The sequence below is a fragment of the Sus scrofa genome, chromosome 1 (genome assembly GCF_000003025.6).
Source record: "Sus scrofa isolate TJ Tabasco breed Duroc chromosome 1, Sscrofa11.1, whole genome shotgun sequence".
Lineage (NCBI taxonomy): Eukaryota > Metazoa > Chordata > Mammalia > Artiodactyla > Suidae > Sus > Sus scrofa.
In genome coordinates, this window is record NC_010443.5 from 73,536,578 (window position 1) to 73,562,489 (window position 25,912).

Consider the following 25,912-nt stretch of genomic DNA (forward strand, 5'->3'; position numbering starts at 1 on the left):
CCAAATTTGTCTTTTTGAAGTTTGCATTTAGAGATTGCAAATCAATCTAATAGAATAAATTTCTAGGTCAGTCAGGTTTTGATTTGTGATATTTAATGTTTGCACAATTCCACCTTTGCCTGACCTTTCAAAATTATTTTAACAGCCCTACACTGACTTTCCTAATGGAATGATTTGCTACAAAGTGGCTACAGTGGGTAGTCTGGAAGGACATTATGACATTCCTTTGGCTATCAAAATCTATCTGTCCTTGCATTTAGGGGAATTCTTCATTGCATGTGATCTTGGTATATAGGACCTCACTTTCCATTTTAGATGCCAAGGAGTTTGAATCTAACTCTCCACACACTTTGTAACATGAATCAGGAACCCCAACACCCGGCCATGGACCCTCCCACCCAGGTCGGTGCATCTGGGGCAGCTCGTAGGGTTGGCATGATGTTCAGTGGTCATTTCTAGATGGTTCAATGTAGCAGAAGCTGAGATGCTGGCATCTTGGATAAAGTGTTCCTATGACCTGGCCTCCTGAGGCCCTGGATTCTTCCCTGTTTCCCAAACCTGTTCTCTCAGGCTCTGGAATTCTATGAGCCCCCTTTACTCCAACATTTTTTTTTTTTCTTTAGATAGGGCTTGTTTTGTTGCTTATAAGCAAGAACCCTCACTGTTGGTAATTGGTACTGCAAGGTGGCAGAGAGAATTCTAATCTTCAGTCAGACTGCTGGCCCACTTACTAGGCAAATGCTTGATGTCTTTAAACTTCCATTTCCTTATCTGCAAAGTGGGACACAATCTGTAATTGTGTCAACTGTGTGAGGATTGACTGCAAAATCTCTGTAAAATATTTAGTATCGCCCCTGATGCCTAAAAAGCATTCAATTAATAGTAGCTTTTTTTTCTTTTTTTTTTAAACAGCCACACCTGTGACATATGGATGTTCCTGGGCTAGGGGTCAAATCGGAGCTGCAGCCGAGGCCTATGCCACAGCCCCAGCAACGCCAGATCCAAGCCACATTTGCAATCCACACCGCAGCCTGTGGCAATGCTGGATCCTTAACCTACTGAGTGAGGCCAGGGGTCAAACCCTCATCCTCACATAGACAACATCGGGTCTCCAACCTGCTGAGCCATAATGGGAACGCCAATAAACAGTAGCTTTTGTATTACTAAATTCTATATTATTGTCCATGTGCTCAGGCCACAAAACTCCACTGCTCATCACATAAAAAGATGTGTACAGTATTGAACTTCATTTCCCCCCCATGCTGGAGTTTTAGTTTGCTTTGTTTTGCTTTCCAGTTTAGGACTTTGGCTCCTTCCCAGACTGTACATGCTGAGACCTTGGGGAGCACGGCTTCCAGTCAATGTGCCTGGATCTCCTCTCTTCTCTTCTGCCTGTCCCTGCCAGCCCTCCTTCACTCCAGACTCCCTGTCAGCCCTCCCTCACCTCCAGACTCCCTGTCAGCCCTCCCTCACTTCCAGACCCAAAAGAAGGTCAGCTGCAATAAGGACTGACTGACTTGGGATGGGAAGGGCAAAACTGAATTGAAGCAAGAGTTCTACTTCAGCATCTGGTGCACAGATTTAGTAACTTTAGTGAAATTAAAAACCAAGACAAAACAAATGCAGAGCCTATATTACAAGATTTGTTATAGGATCCTTAATTTATCTGCTTGGCTTTTGATGAAATTGTTTTTTTTTTTTTTTTTTTTTTTTTTTTTCTTGCACTGAAATGTATAATGTCCTCTACTAGTTAAGCTCTGGAATCTTTTCCAGTCAACTTCCTCCCTCTGGGATGTAATAAAGAGACAACTTATGACCCAAAAGCATGTGGGAGACAAATTTTCCATGGGAAAAAAAAAGGTTTTTACTATATGTTATGTTTCTCAAAGGAAAGGGGGTCAAAACATAGATAACAATCCTCTGTAACCACTTACTGAATACCAGATTTGTTTTGAGAATAGTAAAATGTAGTTTGTTATTTTTGAAAAGATGAGTATTTTGTCACAGATGTTTTAATTTCTATAACATCCATGTGTAAATTAGAATAAAGAAGAAATTAAAATTAGCTACTGTATCTGCATATTCTATTTCCTCCCCAAAAAAGGGTGAGCAAAGAGATACAGAGTGTCATATAGGTGGAAGCAGACCTCGTCTGTCTGGGGGTCAGATGACTGAAGACTTTTATCCTTGACCCGCCACTTCCTAGTGTGACCTTGAGCTCAGCCTCACTCTCCTAAGATGTGAAATGGGAACAATTATACTCCCAAGAATGTTTGTGAGAAATAAATAATTTGTGCAAAATACTTGGCTCTAGCACGAATTCAATACATGATAGTTGATAATATAACTCAACACAGGATTGTCAAAGTTCTAATAGTTTTAATGGCATTTGATTACCTAAAGGAAATGTGATATTATTCAAAGTCTACATTAGTATTTATATAAATCTCATAAAGATAAATGTTCGGCATTCATCAATGGATGTCATCGAGGAAGGCAATAACAATTCAAGACAATTCAGATTTATATTTATCAGAATTTGGACTAATTATTGAAAATAGTTTGTGTTTAAGTTGGTCTTATTATGATATTAAAGCCATCATGTCAAGGAAACTATTTTGTTTGGGTGATATTACTTAGATATCAGGAGTCAGAAAATTCCATTTAAAAAATTGTTTAAAAGCAAATTTGAGTTATAGGGTAAATATATTTATGAGCTGTAAGTATAATATGAAAACTTTAAATATTGCTACATGTAAACTTCTTTGTCTCTTTATAACTGAGCCAATTTCTCTTTCCCAAAACTGCTATGCTAGGAGGTAGAAATGAGACCTCTAGCTAATCTCAGCTGATTTAGTCTTCTCCCGTGCCTACCCCCTATACTTTTCTCACTGGGCTGGCATCCACATGGTAGGCAGGTGGCATTTGCTGCTAAGCCACAGTCACCTCCCCTGCTGGCTCCCTCTGAGGTGGAAGTCATTGTGGGATCTGTGATCAAACATTTGAGGTGCAGGCCTGCTTCAGTTCTGCAGTCCCACAGAAGCAAACTAAGTGTCCATCAATGGATGAATGGATAAAGATGTGATACGTATACACAATGGGAACCTGCTCAGCCACAGAAAAGAACAAAACAATGCCATTTGCGGCAATACTGATGGATCTAGAGATTATCGTACTAAGTAAAGGAAGTCAGAAAGAGAAAGACAAATATCATATGATGTCACTTATATGTGGAATCCAAAATATGGTATTATTTACAAAACGGAAGCTGACTCACAGACATAAAAATCAAGCTTATGGTTACCAAAGGGAAAATGGGGTAGGGAAGGGATAAATTAGGAATTTGGGACTAGCAGATACACACTACTATATATAAAATAGATAACAAGGTCCTACTATATAGCAAGGGAACTATATTCAATATTCTGTAATAAACCAAAGCGGGAACTAATATGAAAAAGAATTCTGAATATATATATATCAGAATCACTTTGCTGTACACCAGAAACTAACACAGCATTGTAAATTAACTATACTTAAATAAAAAATTTTTTTTTAAAAATCTTCAGTCTCAGAGCTCGAGTTGTGGCTCAGCAGTTAATGAATCTGACTAGTATCCACGAGGACGCAGGTTTGATCCCTGGCCTTGCTCAGTGGGTTAAGGATCTGGCGTTGCCATGAGCTATGGTGTAGGTCACAGACATAGCTTGGATCCAGCATTGCTGTGGCTGTGGTGTAGGCTGGCAGCTGTAGCTCCCATCAACCCCTAGCCTGGGAACCTCCATATGCCACAGTGTGGCCCTAAAAAACAAACAAAAAAAATCTTCAGTCTCAGAGCCACACCTGCTCCACTCACAGCCACACATGAAAAACAGACTCTAATGAGTGGACAGTATTTACGGCCACCTTTTGTCCAAACTCATGTACACCGCTGTGCCTACCCTCATTGTGCCTGGCTATGCTATGTTGGGCTGGTGCTGCTCCAGTCTCCATCTCAGAAAGGAGGCACAATTCCCCTCTACCCTCTGCATTTAGACTCCCTCAAACCTAGCAAGTGTTGCAGTTGCCCCTCTTGTTTCCCAGGGAACTGTCACAAGTGTTGGAAGTGAGCTTCCTTCCTTTGCTCCTTCTTTCTCCCAACCACACAGTCTCATATTCCATTTCTGGATTTGGAAAACTTCCTCTGGCTTATCACTTCTTTTTCAGAACTTGCTTTTTAAGGCATAAACTTTATAATCTAAATCCTTCAGTTTATTGGGTCTTGATACTCGAAATCTAGACTTTTTGTTTGTTTGTTTGTTTTTTTAGGGCCATACCTGCAGCATATGGAAATTCCCAGGAGCTGCAGCTACCAGCCTGGGACACAGCCACAGCCACAGCAATGCCAGATCCCAGCCACATCTTCGACCTACACTGTAGCTCACAGCAATGCTGGATCCACAACCCACTAAGCAAGACCAGGGATTGAACCTGCATCATCATGGATACTAGTCGTATTCATTTCCACTGTGCCACAATGGAAACTCCCTTAAAATCTAGACTTTTGAAATGCAAATAAAAAAGTTTTCTCTCAAACTTTTTTTCCCCTGCCTTGAATTTCACAAGTCCATTTTAAATATCAAAAGTCACAGACAACTCATATTTTTCTGTAAAGTTCTTTTGTATCATCCTTAACCTTGAAGTAATGGATGCTAAAGTCTAGTTTGAATGAATGAGTGCATGGGATATAAAGAAATTAATAGGTACAAACAAACAAAAAAATCCCACTTGTTAATATATCAAAATACCATCTCACCCCAAATGGAAGCTGCCTTTCATCTGGATTTAGTTTCTTCTTCGTTATCTGGGCTACATTACTTTCTAGTTAATGGTTTGAGAGACTGACTGTACAGATGGACAATGGCTGGACCATATATGACAAGAGAACTCTGACCCATAATCTCTGAAGCAACAAATTAGAGAAGCCAAACCAACTTTTCTGCTACAATCAGGCCAGAATGAATGGAACTTGGAAAATGACTGCCGGTTTTCCAATTCCTCATCACCACCCACTTCCAACTCAGGACCAACTAGAGGAAGCCAAATAGGTTCCCAGACTGATCCTCCCCAAAGCAGGATGCCCTTCTTCTAGTTAGTCCTCTCCAGCTTCTCCAAGCTAGCAACACCCAAACAGAGCATACCTGAAGTCTTGTCTTTTTTTTTTTTTTTTTTTTTTTGCATTATAAAGTTTTCCTACTCCTATGCCTGCGTTTGAGTCTCTGCCAAATTCAAGTGATGGCTAACTTCTTTGCTTGAAATAGCCTTGGCTTGTTCTCATTTGAATGGTCTTCATTTATTTCCTACTTATACTGCATATAACAATGTTATATTCAGATATGCACATTGGTAGTTGAGCTTAACATTTTTTTAAGTATAGAGATACTTGGGATGAATAAATACTGGGCTTTGATCTCTCTTTCGATGGATAAGAATTAAAAATTAACTCAAATTGACCTTTTCCTTGAATTTACAGTTACTGATATACTTGCCTCAATGGATACAGTAGAACTGTTCTTGAAAATATATGTGGGAGTTCCCATTGTGGCACAGTGGAAACGAATCCATGAGGATTCAGGTTCCATCCCTGGCCTCGCCCAGTGGGTTGGGGATCTCGTGTTGCTATGAGCTACAGTGTACGTTGAAGTCGAGGCTTGGATCCCACACTGCTGTGCCTGTGTTGTAGCCCCAAAGATGTAGCTCTGATTTGACCCCTTGCCTGGAAACGTCCATATGCCACGGGTACGGCCCTAAAAAAAAAATTTTTTTTTTTTAATTTAAAAAAGGAGAAAGTAGGTGTTCTTGTCGTGGTGCAGTGGAAACGAATCTGACTAGGAACCATGAGGTTGCCGGTTGAATCCCTGGCCTCAATCAGTGGGTTAAGGATCGGGTTAAGGACCATGAGCTGTGGTGTAGGTTGCAGATGCGGCCTGGATCCTGCATTGCCATGGCTATGGCTGTGGCATAGGCTGGCGGCTATAGTTCCCATTTGACCCGTAGCCTGGGAAGCTCCATATGCTGCGGGTGTGGCCCTAAAAAGCAAAAAAAAAAAAAAAGGAGAAAGTATTTATTAAAATCTCAATTTTATAAATTGTGTTTTAGCAAATTACTATTTAAAAGTACCTGGTGGGCATTATTTTGAAAATGAACATTTTTATGATGTAGGCAATTATTCTTCATGTGTCAAGTTTCCTTAAACTGGCACACATCTGTATCCGTTGGTACATATAAACCTAAGGCTATTGTAAAGTAATAACGGTACTCAGAAGAACAGATGATACATATTTGCATACAGAAACTTGTGCAGTTTCATTTTTAGGTCATTTAATGGACATTATGTGGTCATAACAACAGCACTCCAAAATACAACTTCCTATTCTCATTTCACAAATGAAAAAATGAGCATTAAGGTAAAAATGACTTGCTCAAAACCTCACTAAAGGATGAAGCCCCTTATTCTCCTGCAAAGAATGTTGAGTCTGTTTGAAGCTACCAGCTGGGGAACTTCTTATATCCCTGCATCTGTTGGAAGGCCCCCATTATTTTGGGAAAGCCATGGTATTCACTATGACACCATGGCAAAGGGCTTGAGGATGTCCTTGGAACAGCAAGGAGGGAAGGGGATCCCCACTCAGGGATGCGCCCAGTTGAGCTAACCTAGTGTTTACTGGCAGAGCTGATCATGGCCTGATGACCCACACATACAAACAGTGGAACCAGAAAGAAATTGGGGCCTTCCCATACTAAGGGGTTCCTTTACACTGTGCATTTATCTACCTTGCTCTTAAAATAAAATTCTGATCTATTACCTAACACTTATCTACAGGTCCCATATAACTGGCTCTTGCATTCCTCTTTCACTGCTTTTCCTACTACTCTTCCCACTCTCCATGCTCTAGATACTTTCAATTTCTCCAGCATGCACAATGCATTCTTCAGCTCCTTTAGAATTCTGACCAGAACACTTTTCTCCAGGATTACAAGGCCTCTGAATAGGCAGTTCCTTCTTTTTTTCTTAATTTTTAAAAATTAATTAATTAATTTTTTTTAGGACTGCACTCCTGGCATATGGAAGTTCCCAGGCTAGGGGTCAAATTGGAGCTACAGCTTCAGGCCTACACCACAGCCACAGCAATGCTGATGCTGCATCTGTGACCTACACCATAGCTTAGGGGTAATGCCAGATCCTTAACCCACTGAGTGAGGCCAGGAATTGAACCCACACCCTCATGGACACTAGATGGGTTCTTAACTTGCTGAGCCACAACAGGAACTCCAGTTCCTTCTCATCTTTCCTGTTTGAGGTCAGATTTTCTCCTCCTAAAGGTCTATTATGACTATTTTAGCTAAAGCAAACCCTAACCTCTATATCCACTTCACTCCAGTTCCTATCATATTTTCCTTTTTTGTCACCTCTCTGGATCTAAAATTGTCTTTTTTATTATTTACTTGCTTTTTTACTATCCTTTTGTAGACTATAAGCTTCAGGAGATTTGGGAACTTGTCTGTTGTCTTTGCTGCTGGATCCCAAGCACTCAGAACATCATGTCTGGAATATAGTGGGCTCTCAATACATATTAGTTGAATAAAGTAATGAATACATCATAAATCCTTATTGAGATTGACAGATATGTACCTATTCCTCAGAAAAAAATGCACTGAATATTTTTTACATAATTTCAGGAGGTTCCAAATCCCCGGAAGTTCATCTGTGGATTCCTGGTTAAAGCCCCTGTGTTAGAGTTAGGTTGTTTCATAAGGTTCTATTTTAAATTCCGAATTTTGTCCTTTGAAGTTAAACTGAGCATGAATTTTGAAATTATGCTTAAAATGGAATGTAGCAAATTACAGGCCAATTGCTGCTGCCTTTTTTTTTTTTTTTTCTGTCTTCTTGGGGCCACACCTGCAGCACATGGAAGTTCCCAGCCTAGGGGTCTAATTGGAGCTGTGGCTGCCTGCCACAGCCAGAGCCACAGCCACACCAGATCCTTAAACCACTGAGTGAGGCCAAGGATCGAATCCACGTCCTCATGGATACTAGTCAGGTTCTAAACCCACTGAGCCACAATGGGACTCCTGCTCATTGGTTTTGAATAAAATAGATCTACGATATTTACATGAACTGATCCTTATGGTCATATTTCTTTGAATGAAGATCCTTTGCGGTACCAACGTTAAACACTCACCCATATCCAGTTCTCTCCTTTAGGGACCATGGGTGGATTAAACTCCCAGCTTCCCTAGCAGTTGGGCAGAGCCATAGGAATAATTTAGCCAATGGATTGGAGGCAGAAGTGACCTATGTTACTATCAGGTTGAAGCATTTAATTGTTGTACGAGATCATCTAGGGTTCCATCTCCTACTCAGTGACTGTGGAAGCACATGCTGGTACAGAGGCGCAATGCCAAGCCATCGCATGGACAACAGTTACCTTGGAGAGTCATACAGATCTTCAGCAGACTTTGTGTGAGCAAGGAGTATGAACCTCTCCTGTTTTAAGTCTCTTAGATTTTCTGATGATTTGCTATTGCAACATAACCTATCATAACCCAAGACACCATCGATTGGAAAATGGGCTGTTTCATATACCTTTGAGGGGGAAAAGGCTTTTATTCATAACTGAAAGAATCCTTACAATATATATCACAATCTTAGCAGTGTTAAAGTGTGAAAAGTATGGGCCTTGGATTTGATGAAATAAAGATTGTTAAAGGAATTCATTCAAGCAGATTAATATAGTCTAAAGAACTCCAAATCCGGAGTTGAACAGAAAGTTATGAATTCCAATAGTGGAGTTATTTGGTGGCACAGCGGGTTAAGAATCCAGCCTGTCACTGCGGCTGTGGTATGGTTCCATCCCTGGGCCAGGAACTTCCTCGTGCCATGGGCATGGCCAAAATAAATAATAAATAAATTCATAAATAAAATAAATAAAATACTTACTAGGCTTGTGACTTAATAACTTAACTTGTATAAGCCTTTGTTTCCTCATCTGTGAAATAGGTATAACTGTAGAAGCTGCCTCCTAGGGTTCTGTGGATATTAGATGAGACAATTCTGATAATGCGTCCAGCATAGTAATTACTCCACATATTTTTGTTCCCACATTTGGTTAGATCACAGAGCTTGTTTAAGATAAGCATTGATTTCAAATAATATACATGGGGAAACTCTTCCAAAGTTTGTTACTGTGCTATACTAATCAATCAGCAAATATCTATTAATTCCTCACTAGGCACGAAGACTGATTTGAGCCTCTGAGTTGGGTGTTCTTGGAGATAACAAAAAAGCAGATCTAGAGCTTGAGGGAGGGCTTGGGTTCTTCCTACCCCCTCTCTGGTATATTTACTGAGTGAATTAGGCTAGAATGAACATCAAGAGCAACCCTGAGTAAAAGAGGGTTTTAAGTATTAGTAAAAGAGGTCACAAAAATATAACTTAGGAATGCATAAAAGGTCAGTCCTGTACCCATCTTGGTGACTGGCAGGCCTAGTAAAGGGAACATTGAAGACATTTTCTATGTCTGGGATCTGTCCCGGATGTGTGTGTGTGTGTGTGTGTGTGTGTGTGTGAGGGAGAGAGAGAGAGAGAGAGAGAGAGAGAGAGTGTCCCTGGGGGGCGGAGAGCACTGATGATTGGGGAGCACAAGTTAAGTCACAGAAGCAAAAAATAGGCTCTTTCAAGACAAGTATGAGAGTGTTCCTATCCACATAGGGTTATATTCTTATGGAATGTATGAAGTTATCCAGGATACATTATTGGGCTTATAATATGTCCAAATTCATAAAGCACCAACTCGTTATAATTGTCATCTGTAGCACATTTGAAGAAGCCTACACTTTGTCATTGCCAAGGTGTAACAATCATCATTTCTGAGGTTTATTCTGAACTAAACGTCTCCTCGCACATACTTTATGTGCTTTTATTCTGTCACTGAAGACATGCATTGTGGATTCTAGTCCAATGTTCTCACCTCAGTTTTCTGGAGGAATATGCCTGTGAAGGAACAGGTGGCTGATTAATGTAATTATTTTTATTAAATGCCTGAACCATGGCAGAGCAAGGAATTTTCTTTACAGGAAGTATAGCTGCCTCTAAATATAACTTTGGGCTACAGTTCACCTTTTCTGTTTATTTTATCCCCAACTTATGAAACTGTATTTTAGGACTTGGGCTATATAACTTGTTATTTGATATCATCTGAACAACAGTGAATCAATTGTAATGGTTCTGGCACCAAAGGAAAGATAGGGGACTTAAATATGTTTCCAGAAGACAAAAAACCTCTCTTTGTGTACACTTTATAACATATGTTTCCACAGTTCTCAAAAGTCCAAAAAAACTTTTCTCACTACTTCTCATTAAAGACCAAGAGGACAAAACAGAGAAAACAAACTCCAGCCCACGTATTATTTATCAGAGGTTTTGGATGACATTCAGATTGAAAACCAAAAAAGATTCCCTTTTCTTCTCTCCAGCTCAATAAACGGCATTAGGATGCTTATTCCTCACTGCGAAATACACCCACTCTCACACACTTGGGAATGTTGTGTTAGCGTTCCAGGAAATGGGGGGCGGGAGGCTGTGTTAGTGCAGACAGGTTTGGGCTCCTCTCCACGTCCTTGCTGCTGGGTCGTCTTAGGTCCGCAGTGGGCTGCTGAGGTCTTCGAGGTCCGACCAGAGCACCTGGGCTCACAACTTATGTATACCTGGGTACACTCCCAGAGGCTACCGGAAAAATCTTGAATAGGGGACCGCTTTACCGCAGAGCGCTCGCTGAAACCTCAGAGACCCCCTTCTCTTGACTTTTCCGCGGCCCGGATAACCGCCCCAAGATTTAACTTTGCTCCGGGCAAGTGTTTGGCGCGGACCCCTTGAAGAAGCGAAGTCTGGTTCGGCTCCGCTCAACTCTGGCCTCCTCTCTTGCCAGGGAGGGATCCGGCGAGCCACGTGGAGCCGGGTGCGGCTTCACCTCGCTTCCTCCAGGCAGGGAAGAGAAGAGGCGAGAGGAGGTACTCAGCTCTCCTGGGTACACTCCCAAGCATTTGTTATTTGGCCTTTGCGAAACAAAATGATGCTAAAAGGCAAAATGGCCAACGTGGAGGTACTCAGCTCTTCCGAGTACGCTCCCAAACAGCTCTAATTTGACGTTTAATAACCAAAACAATGCCAAAATGCAAATTAGGCGATGGAATACCCAGGATGAGCCTCATTTGACAGGCCAAACTGAGATTTTAATGGAAAGATTACTCATACCTGCACACCAAATTCATTCTGTCTTTTAGTACTTTTTAAAAAATGTGTAATTTTAATTTCCACCACTGTCACAATGCACACTCCACAATAACACGCACTGAAACAATAGACACCCCCATATCGCATTGTGTCAGGTTATTATGAGGTGTCGCGGCGCGGGAAAGCGAAGCCCGGGACGTCAACCAGTCCCCCGCCGCACTTACGAGCACTCAGGGCCGCGTGTCTCCAAAAACTCAATAAACGGTTCAGGCCGACGCCTCAACCCAGAGAAGGACAAATGTCATCGGAGCATGGCCCCGGGCGTAGACGGAGAGGGTCAAAGAGGAGGCGAGCGAGGACAGAGGGAGCGAGCACCGCTCGGGGGAGAGCAGACGCGCGTAGGGAAGTCGAGGAGACCAAGTGCATCCCAGCGGGTGGGGAAGGTCCCTCCCGGGGTGATCGGGGTGTCCCGACCCCCGGAGAATGGAACCCCGCGCGTGGCCCTACGCTCTCAGCAGCACCCAGTCCTTGGGGGAGCGTTAAACCCAGGGCACCAGGACAAGGGTGTGTGCGGGGTCACAGGATAACGCTGTTACTTTGTAGTGAGACACGTGTGTGTCTGTGTCTGTGTGTCTGTACGTGGGGGGGGGGGGGGGGGCGGAGAGAGGGAAGGAGAGAGAGGGAGCGAGAGAGTGATTGAGAACCAGAAGGAAAAGAAAGAGCAGGGGGCTGAAGGCCGATGTCCTACTTTTAAGAGGCATTGAGAGGCAAAAGCTTTCTTGTAAGCAGAGTCGCAGCCCGTGCCGCGTTAGCGACCAGCGGAACAGGGCGCGGGGACCTCTCCAAGGGGCCTCCAACCTCACGCGCCCTGAGGTGGCCCCGGAGGGGGACTCTGTCCTGGCAACTGGGGGAAGGTCGGGACTGGGGGTTCCTTCTCCCAAGACCCCGGCGCTGCCACCCGGAGGCGGCGAGCTCAGTCCGCCTTTCCAGGGGCAAGGAAAGCGGCCCTCTAGCCTCGCGACCTCGGGTCCCCAGACCCTCCCACCGCCCGACCTCCTCCCCTCAACCTCATTCATTTTTCCTCAGCACCTTCTAGTTCAGGCTCAAAACCCAACTCCAAGCCCTCTCGAGCCCTCATCACCGAGCTTAGGAGAAGGGCCAGGGTCGGAACGGGCTCGGGGGACATCGTACCGAAGTGGCGGCCGCGAGGGGCGCCGCGTCCCGCGGGTGCCCGGCGCGGATGAGCCAGCGGCCGAGAGCAGCCCCCGGAGCCGCGCAGCATCCGCGTCTACAGTGACGGTGGAAGCCACGCCCGCTCGGGAGCTGGGGGCAGTCCTAGCCCCCCCCACCTTTCCCCCGCCCGCCCGCCCCCTCCTCCCGGCGCCGGCCCCCGGCCCGCCCCCGGCTCGGCTCGCGGGAGGCGCTGGGCGCCGGGGCTGGCGTGCTCTCCCGGGCGCACACACACATCCACGCACGCACGCCCAGAGCCGCTCTCTCCGCGCCCGGCCCTCGTTCCCCTCGCCCATGCAGACGGACAGAGCGACGGAAGATGGCTGACGACTCCACGGGGCACCGAGGATGCAGCCCGGCGGCGGCGGCGGCGGCGGGAGCGGCAGAAGCAGCGGCGGCGGCAGGGGCAGCGGCGGCAGCGGCGGCGTTGGCGGCGGCGGCGGCGGCGGCAGCGGGAGCAGGAGCGGCGGCGGCGGCGGCATCCCCGAGACTCCTCGAGCTACCTTTCCCTCTGACAGCCACTGACGTTCTCCGCCGCTAGAAGAGACCCCGCTTCTCAGGCGCCTGCCTTCCCTCCCCCCGCCCAACCCCAGCCCCAGCCCCGCCAGCACCGCTACCTCCGCCAGCATTGCCACCATCAGCACCACCTCCACCACCACCACCACCACCGCCACCACCACCACCGCCGGCGGCGGCAGCAGCCATTTCATCTCCACAGAAACCAGACACAAAAACATGGCAGAAATGGAGAAAGAAGGGAGACCTCCGGAAAATAAAAGGAGCAGGAAACCGGCTCACCCAGTGAAAAGGGAGATCAATGAGGAAATGAAGGTATTTTTGGACTTCGGGGCCGGAGAGCCTGAGCCCTTTCTTCCGCCTGCTCCCTTTGGGCCGTTGTATGGATTTGGGGGTTACAGGGGAGCGCTTGTCAGTTTCTGTAGGATGCCCAGAACGCCTCAGCTCCTCCTCCAGGTGCAAAACAGAGGCCAACTCGCGGGCTGCATCCCCGAGATTTGCCTACCTCAGATTTGATGGGGGTGGGGGCGGCCGGGAAACCACATACTATTTAACCTTATAAAGCCCAGGTTGGTCCGGGCGCGTTTCAGAGGGAGGGGACCGGGGGCTCAAGTGGCCCGTTGGTGAAGAGGTTTTCTTAATCGGTGGGCTAGTTTTTTCCTCTTCTTCGGGCACCATCCCTAGGATCCCTCCAAAGTTAGAAGCCGCCGGGCCAAGGCACCCGGGGAGCGCTCGATTCCACCTCTCTCCCCAGTTCCTCTCCCGGCTCCTTGATCCCGCTTGCCCCCTAGTAGCCAGCTGCGACTAGGTGCGAGGGTGCCAAGAGGCTGTTAGTGCCGGGGCGAGTTTTGGCCCGAGCGACGCTGGTCTGGGTACCGTTTTGACCGCAGGCTCGCCTCGCCCGCCCCTGCCGGCTCCTCTCACTCGACTGCCTCCGCCTCCCGTTCGCCTTTGCATGCTCCACTTCCCAGTTAAGCAGACCCGGGCAAGCCCTGCTGAAAGATAGCTGTCTGAGGGGCGGCCTTCGCAGAGCGCCTGCCCATTGTTCGGAAAGGCCAGCCTGGAGTCCTGTCGGAGAGGCCGGGCTCCCCGCCAGGCCAGCGGTGCCCCAGAGGTGGCAAGCGCAGCAGCCTGGCGCTCCAGCTGTGCGCATTGGAGTGATTGCACAAGAGCACCGCTCAGCTCCGGACCCCTCGCGTCTGATTTCCCCCCCATACCACACTTATTTTCCAGGAAGTTGCAGCTTTTGCCCGGTGAGGGTTTTATTTTGTCTTGATTTCACGAGTCTCTCTTAATTAATTTTTTTTTATTTTTTGTTTTTCTGTGAGTTACAAACAAGCAGCAGATTTCAGGGGGAGGAGGGTTAAGTTTAATTCTGCAGCCGTCTTATTCCCCATCTTCTGCATAGAATCTGTAATACTGCCAAGTGACTTGGTCAGGTTGGTTAGGTTGGTATTTAAAAGACTAGTGATGAAAATAGCAAGCAACTAAGTAAAATTTATTGTGCTTTGACGTTGTGTTGATTAGAACAAGCATATTCTGGAGAGTGCCTTGTATGAAGCCCATGTTTAGAAAGGGGCACATGGATAATACGTCCTGTATGTGTACCTAAGTAAATATGCTTACTGTTCCTTTCTTCCAGAAAATGTGTATAGCAGTCTACATTGTGGAATAGGGTTTTTACTTCTGAGTAAGAAACTTAGTGCATGAGGTGCAGCATCAGTCCAAGGAGAGTTAAGGAAAATTTGCCTTGGAAATCAGTGCTGTTCCTTGTGATGGAAACCACCATTGCTTCCATTGATAGATAGTTTTTTTGGTTTTTTTGTTTTGTTTTTGTTTTTTAAGAGGCTGGTAGGAGTTGTCTTCCCCTGGGGATAGAATTCAAACAGTCTACAGTAACCATTCTTCCTCACTTGCCCTTCCCTCCTGTCCTGCATTTCCAAATTACTTTTTTATTTCATTTTAAATTGGAGGTGGAGGAACAGGAGAGAGGTAAAGCCACTAAGAAATCACAGTGTGCACTGTCCCTTTAAAACACTGCCTAGTGTGATCTATAGGGATGGCAGTTTTTAAGTTTCATAGGTTCTAGAATTACAAATTAGCTAATTTTAATCAAAACATGTGAAATGTTATCCCGGCTGGATATAAAGGCTGACTGTGCTCGATGCTTGGGGCTCACGTTGTTGACTTTGGCTGCAGGAGCACTCCGTGGTTTGGGAGATAGTTGTCCTTCTACAGTATAACAGATGTTTGTCTGAACTGGTGAGGAAGAAACAAAAACAACATTGTGCGAAGGGGAAAAATTACACAATTTTTAGTCAATGCTGCAGGACTAGGTATGGAATTAACCTTCGTGCACAGAATTTCCTCTTTTTAAAATGTTATTTTTCTTCCAAATCACCACCTACTGTTTGAAGTTTTAATCCTCATCATTTCGGTACAGAGCAGCATTAAATAAGTTTTCCGCGGCAAATAATTCAATTGCCTGAAGGGTCAGTATTTTCTCCCTAGTTTGGAACAATGTAGAAGAGACCCCAGGCCATAATCTCCGGTCGTGTCAGTGCACACCATGCCAGTGAGTCATGGACTCCCATTTCTAGCAGGATTGTTCAGTACACATTCTTCTAATATAGTAGCACCCAAGTCCTCATTTTAAAAGTGATTTCTCAAAGTCAAAAGGTGGAAGGGTTATTTCGAACACATTCTTTTTCTGCCTTTACTATTAATAACCGCATTAGCAAAACCCCTCCCCAAACCTCATGGTTTTGTTACCCCCCCCCCAGTCTCTCCAAACCTAAAGTGTAGAGTAACATAAGACGTTGGTTGCCCTGTATAAAAATATGTGCAACAAAATGTCACCGAGAACACAATGTGGCCTTGTGCAGCTTCATATCGGTGCCTCTGGAGCTGCCTGGCTGTGTTTGCCTTCATCTGAACGGCTTTCATCTGGACCAGTGTAAACTAAGCTCTGGTAAGTAATCACTGCCCGGCAGAAAGAAAGGAATGTATACAGCTAGCACGGCCTAAGCTGTAAAAACGGAAACCTGAGCCCTCACCGTAGATCACATATCAAGGCTTGAAGGTAGGGGAAATGAAAGGGGGAAAGAGGAGAGAGCAATGCAAAAGTCAGCCTGGGAAGTGGAGGATCAGGAGGAGGCCCCCCTTAGGGAGATTTGGCTCAGGGATTAGGGAATTTTATCGTGGTGTACAGTGACCTACTCAGGTTTCAACACTGGTTAGATCAAGTTGCTTCTCTGCAAGCTGAAAGAAAAAGGACTGGTGTGTATGTGATTTTCCCCTCTTCGGGTAATAGAAAGGACATTGGTACAAGTGTCTATTTTAAGTACAGCAAATGCAGGGCACTGAGAATGAGCAACAAAATTGCCTTATCGTAGAGACGTCCTTCAAGATTTCCTAATTGAGATAGTCACATATTTATTTAAAAATGGCCAGAGAAGACAAACTGGCAGAGGTTTAGCTGACACCAGTAATGGCATTGAAGATTGTCTTCATGTGGCTGGGAGCTAATGTTGGTTGCTGTTTCACTAGATCAGATATTGAGTTACATTTTCGTTATCACTGGCTTAATGTACATGGCAGTTGTAACAAATTTAAATTTGATACAATATAATTTTGTGTGTGAAAAGTACATGACTTGGCATAGCTCCCCTTTAGTGTCCTTTAGTGAAAATAGCTTCAAGTAGAAATGTTTGTCTCATTATGACCTTTACGCTGTTTCTTTATCTTTCCTTTTCTTTTTCCTCCCTTCATCCTGGTTTTTCTTAATTAAAAAGACTCATACTGTACTTATAATCAATCTGCCTTATTATTTAGTGACCAATAGAAAGGATTTTCAAAAATCAGATGTCAGTGCCATTTGTATTTTTCACTACTTTCGTTTTCTAAAGCAAATATTGTGATTGTAGCCAATGTAGTATGCCTTCAATATACTGTTAGCTCACATTTATCATAATGGATCTTAGGAGGGAATTCTGATACGTATTGTGTTAATTCGTTTCAGAAGTTTTATAATTTTGGATGTGTAAATGTAAATATATGAGTAAGTATAAATATAATTGTGCCTAAGGGTATGTATTTTATGCACATAGATCTTGGTGAATGTGATTAGTGACTACCAAACAGTGATACAATTCAAAAAAATCTAAACTGTGAGTAGAGGTAATGAGTCAGATTTTTATCTTTGAAAGCTCTCTGACAAAACCCGGTGTGATTGATTAGGTCAAGCACTCTGCCCTGGAAACTTTCCTAGACAAACCATAATTAATGCATTTACAATGTTTGACTTCCTTATCAATTGCTCAAGTACAGTATAATCTGTGTTAACTGTCTCAGGGTCTTTGCTAAAGAAGTTCTCTGTCTATAAATATTCTCAGTAAGTAATTTGTACCTAAAATTATGCATCAGTCCTAATGTCTACAGTTGGAGTCAGGCACATCTGTTAGAGTTTAGTAGTAAACTCACCATAAGATTTTCTAGTTTAGTTTCTGATGGTCTCCATTTGGCATTAAAAATGACCTGTGTCAGTTGCACAGACAATAAAGCAAGTTGCAGAGCTGAGCTGGTGAGTGCAGTGAATTAAATAGCTTGCCATAATTTTTTTTTTTTTTTGAATAGAGATATCAGAGCATGAATTGGGAAAGTCAGCATGTTTAAGGTTGAAATCAGCTCATTACTAAAACAGGTAATTTTAAGTTTTGCTCCTGAAATTCCATCCTGATGTCACAAACAGTAAGTCTCAGGAACCTAGAAAGTGGCTTGGGACCAGATCTCACTGTGGCCTTCTCAGATTATGTCAGACCTCCCTGGCTGAGCAGTGGTCTACAGTGTCTGTGTGACAGGGGTGAGAATGGATGTCATTTGGGACACGGGCCTTGCCCCTTGGAAACTGGTTACAGGGTGTTGCTGAGCCCACTGGCCCTGTCCTGTTCATTGAGCTCAGTTGTCCTGCTCGAGGTTCTAGTCTCAACCTATAAGGCAAAGTCCTGGGAGGGCACAGAGAGCTATGAATTCTGCTCTGTTCAAACCAGGGCTTTTCTGAAAAGAGTCTCTTTCTCCATCTGTGAACCTGTGAGTATGATGTGTGGTAGAGCAAAACTCGAAGCCTTATACAGCTCGCAGGTTCCAGAGAGGAGGAAATGGAAAGGAACCACTGCACTTCCTCCCGAATCTGAAATAAACATTTGAACTAGAAGAAAATGAGTCTGACAGACTCATTCCCTTCTTCGTTTCCTGCCTCTGTGCTTGCCAAGCACTGCTCTGTGAAGCCAAGCTCTGCTCCCCTTGTGTGAAAGACAGACTCAGAGAAACCAAGAGGTAACAGTTTTTAAAGGAAAGTCGAAAACAGGGCTTCAAAAAAGGCAAATATCAGTGAATGCAAGTGACTGTCTGAAAAAGGAGAGTTCAAGGGAAATAGAGTGTCTTGCTAGGGTGACCAGACTCTTTATATCTTCTAAGAAAGGGTCCTTTTTTATTGAATCTTTATACTTCTTTTCTTAAAAAAAAAAATTATTAGAAGTAGTAGACAGTGGATCATTTAAAAACCTCTGAAGTCTAAAACTTCCTCTTGCGGAATGGGAAGTCAGCCACACTTGCACTCTCAAGCTAATAAGATTATTGAATATTTTCCTAAAAGAGAAGGGATATTCCAGGGTAGAATGAAAAAAAAAAATACTTTGTTTTTGATGGTGCCAATTGAAACATGTAAACAGACATGAAAGCATGTGGTGGGTGAGATTTGCTGAATGTATATTCTAGGATCTGGAGACTGATGGATGTTAATATCTCTTATGTAACTAAAGAGTTGTAGAACTCTGGCCTGCTTTAGGGCCAATGGCTTTGGCATGGACAGGAAAACAATGTAACAAGTCTTGGTGATTTGGGGGCCAGTGCTGCAGCTGTGATGGGACACAGCTGCACACAGCTGCACACCTGCCATGCCTGCCACAATGTTAGCGAGGGCTGGTCTCCACAACTTTACACATTTGTTTGACCTTTTTAGAACATTTCATGTCTCGGCCACATATTAAAACCAGACAAGTGGGGACGTACTCGTACACTCGGTGCCACAACAAGACAATAAAGCAACATAGATTTTTATATGTGGAAACACAATTTTGGTTTCATACGACAACTATACAGCCATCTAGTTCAGACCATATCACTAAGCGAACAAGACTTTCTCCTCAGGGCTGCTCCAGACTGGAGCTGAATTTTAGTGCTATGATGTGTCCTCTACCCTTTAGAACTGCATTATAATCATTGCGTTGTGGCTGAGAATAATACTGCAGAATGACCCCAACGAAGACCCAAATCTTCAAAGGATTTCAGCCAAAACTGTATGTAGTTCAGGTAAAAACAACAGGGCTTTAATGAATAAGGTCTGCAGCAAGATTGTAAATCTGGCTGCTCTTATTATAGCATGTGTGTGGATGACCCTCCAGAGGGATGACCCTCCAGTGGGATGTCTTTGAGGCGTGTCTGAGGATGCCATCTGAACCAGTGGGGTCATGGGTGTGAAAGTACTTTGAAATCTGTAAAGGGCTCTTCCAATATTTCTTTTGTGCTATTTAAATTTTGCCTCCTTCTTGGTAGAACCTTAAAAGAAAACCTCTCCGTTAGGTCTGTGTTAAGAGAGGTGACTTGGACTCAGCCCTAGGCCAGACCTGGGGACAGATAGAGCTAGAAACTGATCTCTAATCAATTTTATTTTAATTCCTACTTCCTAAAAAGAAACTGCCTCTCTTCTGCAGCTTCCTTCCTCCAGCCCTTTAAAAATCTTAATTAGCGAGTCCACTGATGCTTAATAGAAATCTACTTCAGAAGTCAGTGAGAACCCATGGAGGTGAAAAGGGAGATAAAATATTTTCCAAAAATAACCATCATTTTAATCTTAATTGTCAGAGATACTAACTTTTTTTTGTTTTGTTTTGTTTTTTGTTTTTTTGCACCTTGTCATTTGTTCAGGATTGGGGGTTTCCTTTTCCTTTGATAGTATTTCTCATATGCTCCACTTTCTTGGATAAAGTGTGTCAGAATGTTTTGAAGTTAAGTAATGTAACTTACTGATCCTTTTTATTGTCATTAGGGCTGTGAATATGATTGACATTGTCTATGAGAGGACTACATGTTAATTTTTAATTAAAACTATTATTTTTAAAAAATTAAAGACATGACAGCAGTAGGAGAATAAGCAATACAAATAAGCAAAAAGAAAAACAAAGCCTGTAATTTTCCCACCCAGACACAATTACTGTTAGCATTTTGATGTATGTCTTTTCATGCCCTTTTCTGTATGATATGTGTTTTTTTAAACAAAAATGGTCTCATAGTATATTAACCTTCCTTTTAAAACTTAAAATATTGTTAATAGCTTTTCATGGCAGTAAAAATTTATCCATAGCATATATTTTAGTGGCAAAATAGTATTCCATTTTAGTCATTTCATGACTAAACTGTAATTTACTTAACCAAGTTCCTATTGTTTGGCATGTAGTTTGTTTCTAAGAAAACAGCGCTGAGATAAACATTCCTGAACATGCATATTTTTGCACCTATTTCCTTAGAATAGTCCCTACTATGCCTAGAAATAAAATTGCTGAATCAAAGGATATGTAAAATTTTATGTTTTTATTGTGTAAAGTCAAGTTACCTTTTCTAAAAATTGAATCATCTTGAATTCCCAATAGTCTGTGAGTGCTCATTATATTGGATATTGTAATTTTTATTTTATTTTATTTTTTGGTTTTCCAGGGCCGCACCCGAGGCATATGGAGGTTCCCAGGCTAGGGGTCTAATCAGAGCTATAGCCGACAGCCTGCGCCAGAGCCACAGCAACATGGGATCCGAGCTGTGTCTGTGACCTACACCACATCTCACGGCACTGCCTGATCCTTAACCCACAGAACAAGGCCAGGGATCGAACCTGCAACCTCATGGTTCCTAGTCATATTCGCTAACCACTGCGCCACTATGGGAACTGGAAGTTGTAATTTTTTTTTTTTTTTTTTTTGGTCTTTTTGTCTTTTGTTGTTGTTGTTGTTGCTATTTCTTGGGCCGCTCCCGCGGCATATGGAGGTTCCCAGGCTAGGGGCTGAATCGGAGCTGTAGCCACCGGCCTACGCCAGAGCCACAGCAACGCGGGATCCGAGCCGCGTCTGCAACCTACACCACAGCTCATGGCAACGCCGGATCGTTAACCCACTGAGCAAGGGCAGGGACCGAACCCGCAACCTCATGGTTCTTAGTCGGATTCGTTAACCACTGCGCCACGACGGGAACTCCTGAAGTTGTAATTTTTTTTAACTTTCACATTTTTTTTTTCCTTGTTAGGGCCGCACCCACAGCGTATGGAAGTTCCCAGGCTAGGGATCAATTTGGAGCTACAGCCGCCAGGCTACACCACAGCCACAGCAAGGCAGATTCCAAGCCGCATCTGTGACCTATACCACAGCTCCTGGTAATACCTGACCCACTGAGCAAGGCCTGGGATTGAACCTGCATTCTTTTTTTTTTTTTTTTTGTCTTTGCTTTTTCTAGGGCCGATCCCGCAGCATATGGGGGTTCCCAGGCTAGGGGTCCAATCGGAGCTGCAGCCACTGGCCTATACCAGAGCCACAGCAATGCAGGATCTGAGCCGCGTCTGCAACCTACACCACAGCTCACGGCAACGCCTAATCCTTAACCCACTGAGCAAGGCCAGGGATCAAACCTGCAATCCCATGGGGTTCCTAGTCGGATTCATTAACCACTAAGCCACGACAGGAACTCCTGAACCTGCGTTCTTATGGATACTAGTTGGATTCATTTCTGCCATGCAGCAACGGGAACTCCTCACATATTTATTTTTAGAATCAGATTTCCTGGAGTTCCTGTTGTGGCTCAGCAGGTTAAGAACCTGACTAGTATCCATGAAGATGCGGGTTCGATCCCTAGCCTTGCTCACCTGGTTAAGGATCCCGTGTTGCTGAAAGCTGTGGTGTAGATCACAGATGTAGCTTGGATCCCGTGTTGCTGTGGCTATGGTGTAGGCTGGCAGCTGCAGCTCTGATTTGACCCCTAGCCATATGCCACACGAGCAGCCTTAAAAAAATAAAAAAGCAAAAAAAAAAAAAAAAAGAAAGAAACATATTTCCTGAATTTTGTTTGATCATCTTTCTGTATTTACACATTAAAAAAATATTTTGAATGTATCCAAATGTGTTACCATATTTATTAAGAGTACATTCGAAGTGCTAGGCATTGTGCTAGATGGGGCACAATATGAAATTAAAGTTTCTGTCTTAAAGTAACTTACAGTGGGTTTGGGATAGATGATATATTTTACTAGCTCTGTGGAGGGCAGTCAGACTTGGAGGAAAAGTGGGAATTATGTTTGTGGGAAGAGGGAGAGCGTGGCTTTTCCCTCAGTTGAGTGAATGGGAACTCTCTGAAAATCTTTTTTTCCTGAGTAGGATTCCAAGTTGAAAACACATCGACATTTAGTTATACAGGGCCTGAGATGAAAGAAATCAGTGGTTCCTACCCTATATTGAAAAATGTGCTTGGTGTTTTCAAAATAAAATCATTAGTCCTTTTTGAAGACCTGGAAGTACTTGCATTTCAGAGATATTTTGAGACTTTGTAATTACTGTAATTTTCGAAATGACTTGCAGTCAAGTCTTTATTATTTACCTGGTAAAACGTTCAATTAAAAACCATTTAGGAGTTCCCATTGTGGCTCAGCTGTTAATGAACCCAACTAACATCCATGAGGATGCAGGTTCGATCCCTGGCCTTGCTCAGTGGGTTAAGGATCCAGCGTTGTGGTGAGCTTGTCGTGTAGGTTGCAAACACCTCTCGGATCATGCGTTGCTGTGGCTGTGGTATAGGCTGGTGGCTACAGCTCCAGTTGGATCCCTAGCCTGGGAACCTCCATATGCCATAGGTGCAGCCCTAAAAAGACAAAAGAAAAACAAAAATCATTTGGACTGAACTTTGACTTGTATACAGTACTTCCGGTTGAATAAGGAGAGTGTCTATCGAATATTCTGGGAATTAAGTTCCAACAAAAGTATATTTTGCCAGTGTAGAAAGAGCTCAAAGGAAATAGCAATGTTTCCTGTCTTTCCATTATCTTTCTGTGACCCTTTATAAAATTTTTAGGAAAAAATTATGCTATCAGATTAAATGTTAGGATTTGCTTCTTTTTAGGAGCCCTGGAGGTGAGACAGGGGAATTGGAAAGAGAGGAGAAGAGGTATGGGGGTAAAGTATTAGAAGTACAGTCTTAGAATCAGGTGTGATGTCAAAAAGTTGTCAAATGAGAAGATTAAATTTTAATTGTGAATTTTAAGAAATCCTATTCCAACAACACAAATAATTAAAAATACTAGAGGCCAGTGGTCAAATCTGACCAAGCCAAGATTTAGCATAGGTAGATATGCCCTAGTTGGAAAGTTCTTTATATGTGGCACTAATATCCTTTGATGTGAATTCTCTTCGGTTCTTCAGTTGGTCCAAGGAGGTAGCTCCTTTGGAATTGCTGACAGATTGCACTGTCTAGAATTTAGAATAGGAAGAGTCCTGGCATAATTAGATCTGTATTTTTGTTCTGACTTACTAGTTGATCTCTCATGCCTGTCATTTACCTTCTATTAGCTCTTATTTTCTGTAATGAAATGAGGATGTCACATGGGTTCACCAGAAGTTTATTGTGGACATCAAATACCTAACTCATAGGGCTATTGAAAGGAACAAGAGAGTTAAAGGCTGTGGAAACACTGTAAAGTCCTATAAGAATATTAGACATTATCATTATAATTATAGTGACCTATTTTCCAAACCCAAATTGGACCACATGGTATGAGAGAGGATTTTTGTGCCACTTCCAAGGGCGAGAGGCAGTCTGCAAAATGTGATTTGGATGCCAGAATCTTGAAATTTCTGGCACATTTTGATGGTTTATGGGAACAATGATAAAATATTTGAGATAGTGGCTGTTCAGTAAAATTTATGACGTGTGATCACAGTAATTATGATTCTTCTCTGCAAAAGATATTGTATTTCTTGTATAAGTGGGACTTTGATTTCACAGAATCTTAGAGCTGGAAGGGACTCTGAGACTCTAGTTTCCTATTCTAAGTCCTCGAGAGGCATTCTGGGTGAAGATTTGGGGGAAGCAAATTTTACAGCTTCCCTTAATACAGTAGCTTGTCCCATTATTAAACATCCTTACCTCAAAAATTTCTCTGGGAGTTCCTGTCATGGTGCAGCAGAAACAAGTCCAACTAGGAACCATGAGGTGTGAGTTCCATCCCTGGCCTCGCTCAGTGGGTTAAGGATCCAGCGTTGCCATGGGCCATGGTGTAGGTCGCAGACATGGCTCGGATCCCAGGTTGCTGTGGCTGTGGTGTAGGCCGGTGGCTACAGCTCTGATAGGACCCCTGGCCTGGGGACCTCCATATGCCTCGGGTGCGGCCCTAGAAAGGACAAAAAGAAAAAAAAAATTCTCTGCATTTTAACTCTAATCATCTTTATTTTTCTGGTAGAAAAACTCAAAAACCCTTATGGGCCATAAACATTATATTCACTTCTCCTAGAATATGTTTCTTGGATAATAACTGCAAGCAAATCCATGTAATTTCCTTTGGTTTAGCCCCATAATGAGCCCACGGGAGGTCTAGCATCACATTCTCCCTAGAAATTAAAAATTATTTATTTTTGAGGTTCTTCAATTTCTTAATGTAGTAGTATATAAGACAGCGGGGATACCTATTTCTTGTAGTTACACTGCAAGAAACTTTGGTGTTTGATTTCGCTTTCTTTTGCTCCTCTTTTTATGAAAGGTTTGAGATTTATGGCTCAAGGCTTTATAAACCTTTTGTTTTCTGCTTTTGTAGTCATATATCAAAACATTAAGATGTTTATTTTTATTTTCAATGACGAGAAAGGGTATGTTTTAGAGTTTATTTTCACTGACGTTTATAGTAACTCAAAAATCATAGAATAGATCAAGTTCATATTGATTGTTCCATGAAGCCTCTGAGTTTTCAGCGTAAACCATAAACTAAGTGATGCAGTTAAGATGCCCAAATAATATGAATTTGGTATTAATAATCCAGTTGAGGTTTCAGTTTTTACCCAAATGTCTGAAGCTTCTGGATCCCATCCCTCGGATTGGTTCTGAAAGGCTGAATGGATTTGCAGCTGGACTAAAACAAACAAATCTATATCCTTGGCTGGGAGGTTGCTCCATGAATTATGCATCTTTTGCCTTTGTGTCACTTCAGAGGTTAGACAGACCAGAGCGAGAGGCGTCCAAGATACAAACGATCTAGAAAATTAGATATGGTGGCCAGGAGTTACTATGCAAGAGGTTTTCTGTCTTTCTTGGCACGTTTCTCCTAGAGGTTGGGGCAGACAGCATACAGACCAGTAGGATGGCTTGAACTTGGCTTTTTAACACTGTTGGGGACTGTTTTTCTGAAGTAAGGTGTCATCCCTATCCTTGGTGATTTCTGCTGCCAGACCACCGAAGGAGCACCTCGATTTGTGTGTTTAGGGCCTATCATTCTCCAGTCCAGGCATTCAGCTCAGTGAAAGAAATTGGGTGTTAGAGGAGACTGACGCCTCATTAAAGGGCTCTGTTTTGATTGAGTAGAACAGCAGTTAGCTGAATCCTCCTCAGTGGTATTCCAGAAGTTGCTGCTGAGCTTATTATGCATATTGATCATATCATCTTTGTGCATTCATGAAAAGAATGTGTCTTTAATGTGGACATGACCAGCTATCAGAGAAAATAAATGCCTCCCTAAAGCTTGATCTGGCTGACTGTAGACCTTGTGGATGCTAACACTGAATCAGTCTGGCTAGATTTTTTAAAAAATTGCTTGTGCAT

The 25,912-nt window shown here is 43.3% G+C and overlaps 2 protein-coding genes and 1 long non-coding RNA gene across 7 annotated transcripts in view; 2 read left to right on the forward strand and 1 right to left on the reverse strand.

Moving 5' to 3' along the window:
* The window catches only part of LOC102159561, a 29,162-nt gene extending 26,022 nt beyond the window's left edge, over window positions 1-3,140 (forward strand). The window contains exon 4 of the long non-coding RNA XR_002343705.1: window positions 1,297-3,140. This is a non-coding gene — a long non-coding RNA (uncharacterized LOC102159561). The remainder of the gene's footprint in view (window positions 1-1,296) is intronic.
* Window positions 1-13,980, reverse strand: part of LOC110260430 (WAS/WASL-interacting protein family member 3-like) — a 38,627-nt gene extending 24,647 nt beyond the window's left edge. For 2 of the 4 annotated variants that reach the window (XR_002343702.1, XR_002343703.1), the window contains exon 1: window positions 13,301-13,531. Coding sequence is in view for 1 of the 4 variants with exons in the window: in XM_021090650.1 (XP_020946309.1) it covers window positions 12,464-13,239 (776 nt within the window). In the remaining 3 variants the exon portion in view is untranslated. Of the gene's footprint in view, window positions 1-12,463; window positions 13,265-13,300; window positions 13,532-13,894 lie in introns of those variants that run through there. The other 2 variants (XR_002343704.1, XM_021090650.1) reach the window with 2 other exon arrangements.
* SOBP (sine oculis binding protein homolog) overlaps window positions 13,201-25,912 on the forward strand; it is a 172,912-nt gene continuing 160,200 nt past the window's right edge. For both annotated transcript variants that reach the window (XM_003121331.6, XM_013992735.2), the window contains exon 1: window positions 13,201-13,333. In XM_003121331.6, coding sequence (XP_003121379.3) covers window positions 13,238-13,333 — 96 coding nt within the window. In that variant the 5' untranslated portion in view covers window positions 13,201-13,237. The remainder of the gene's footprint in view (window positions 13,334-25,912) is intronic.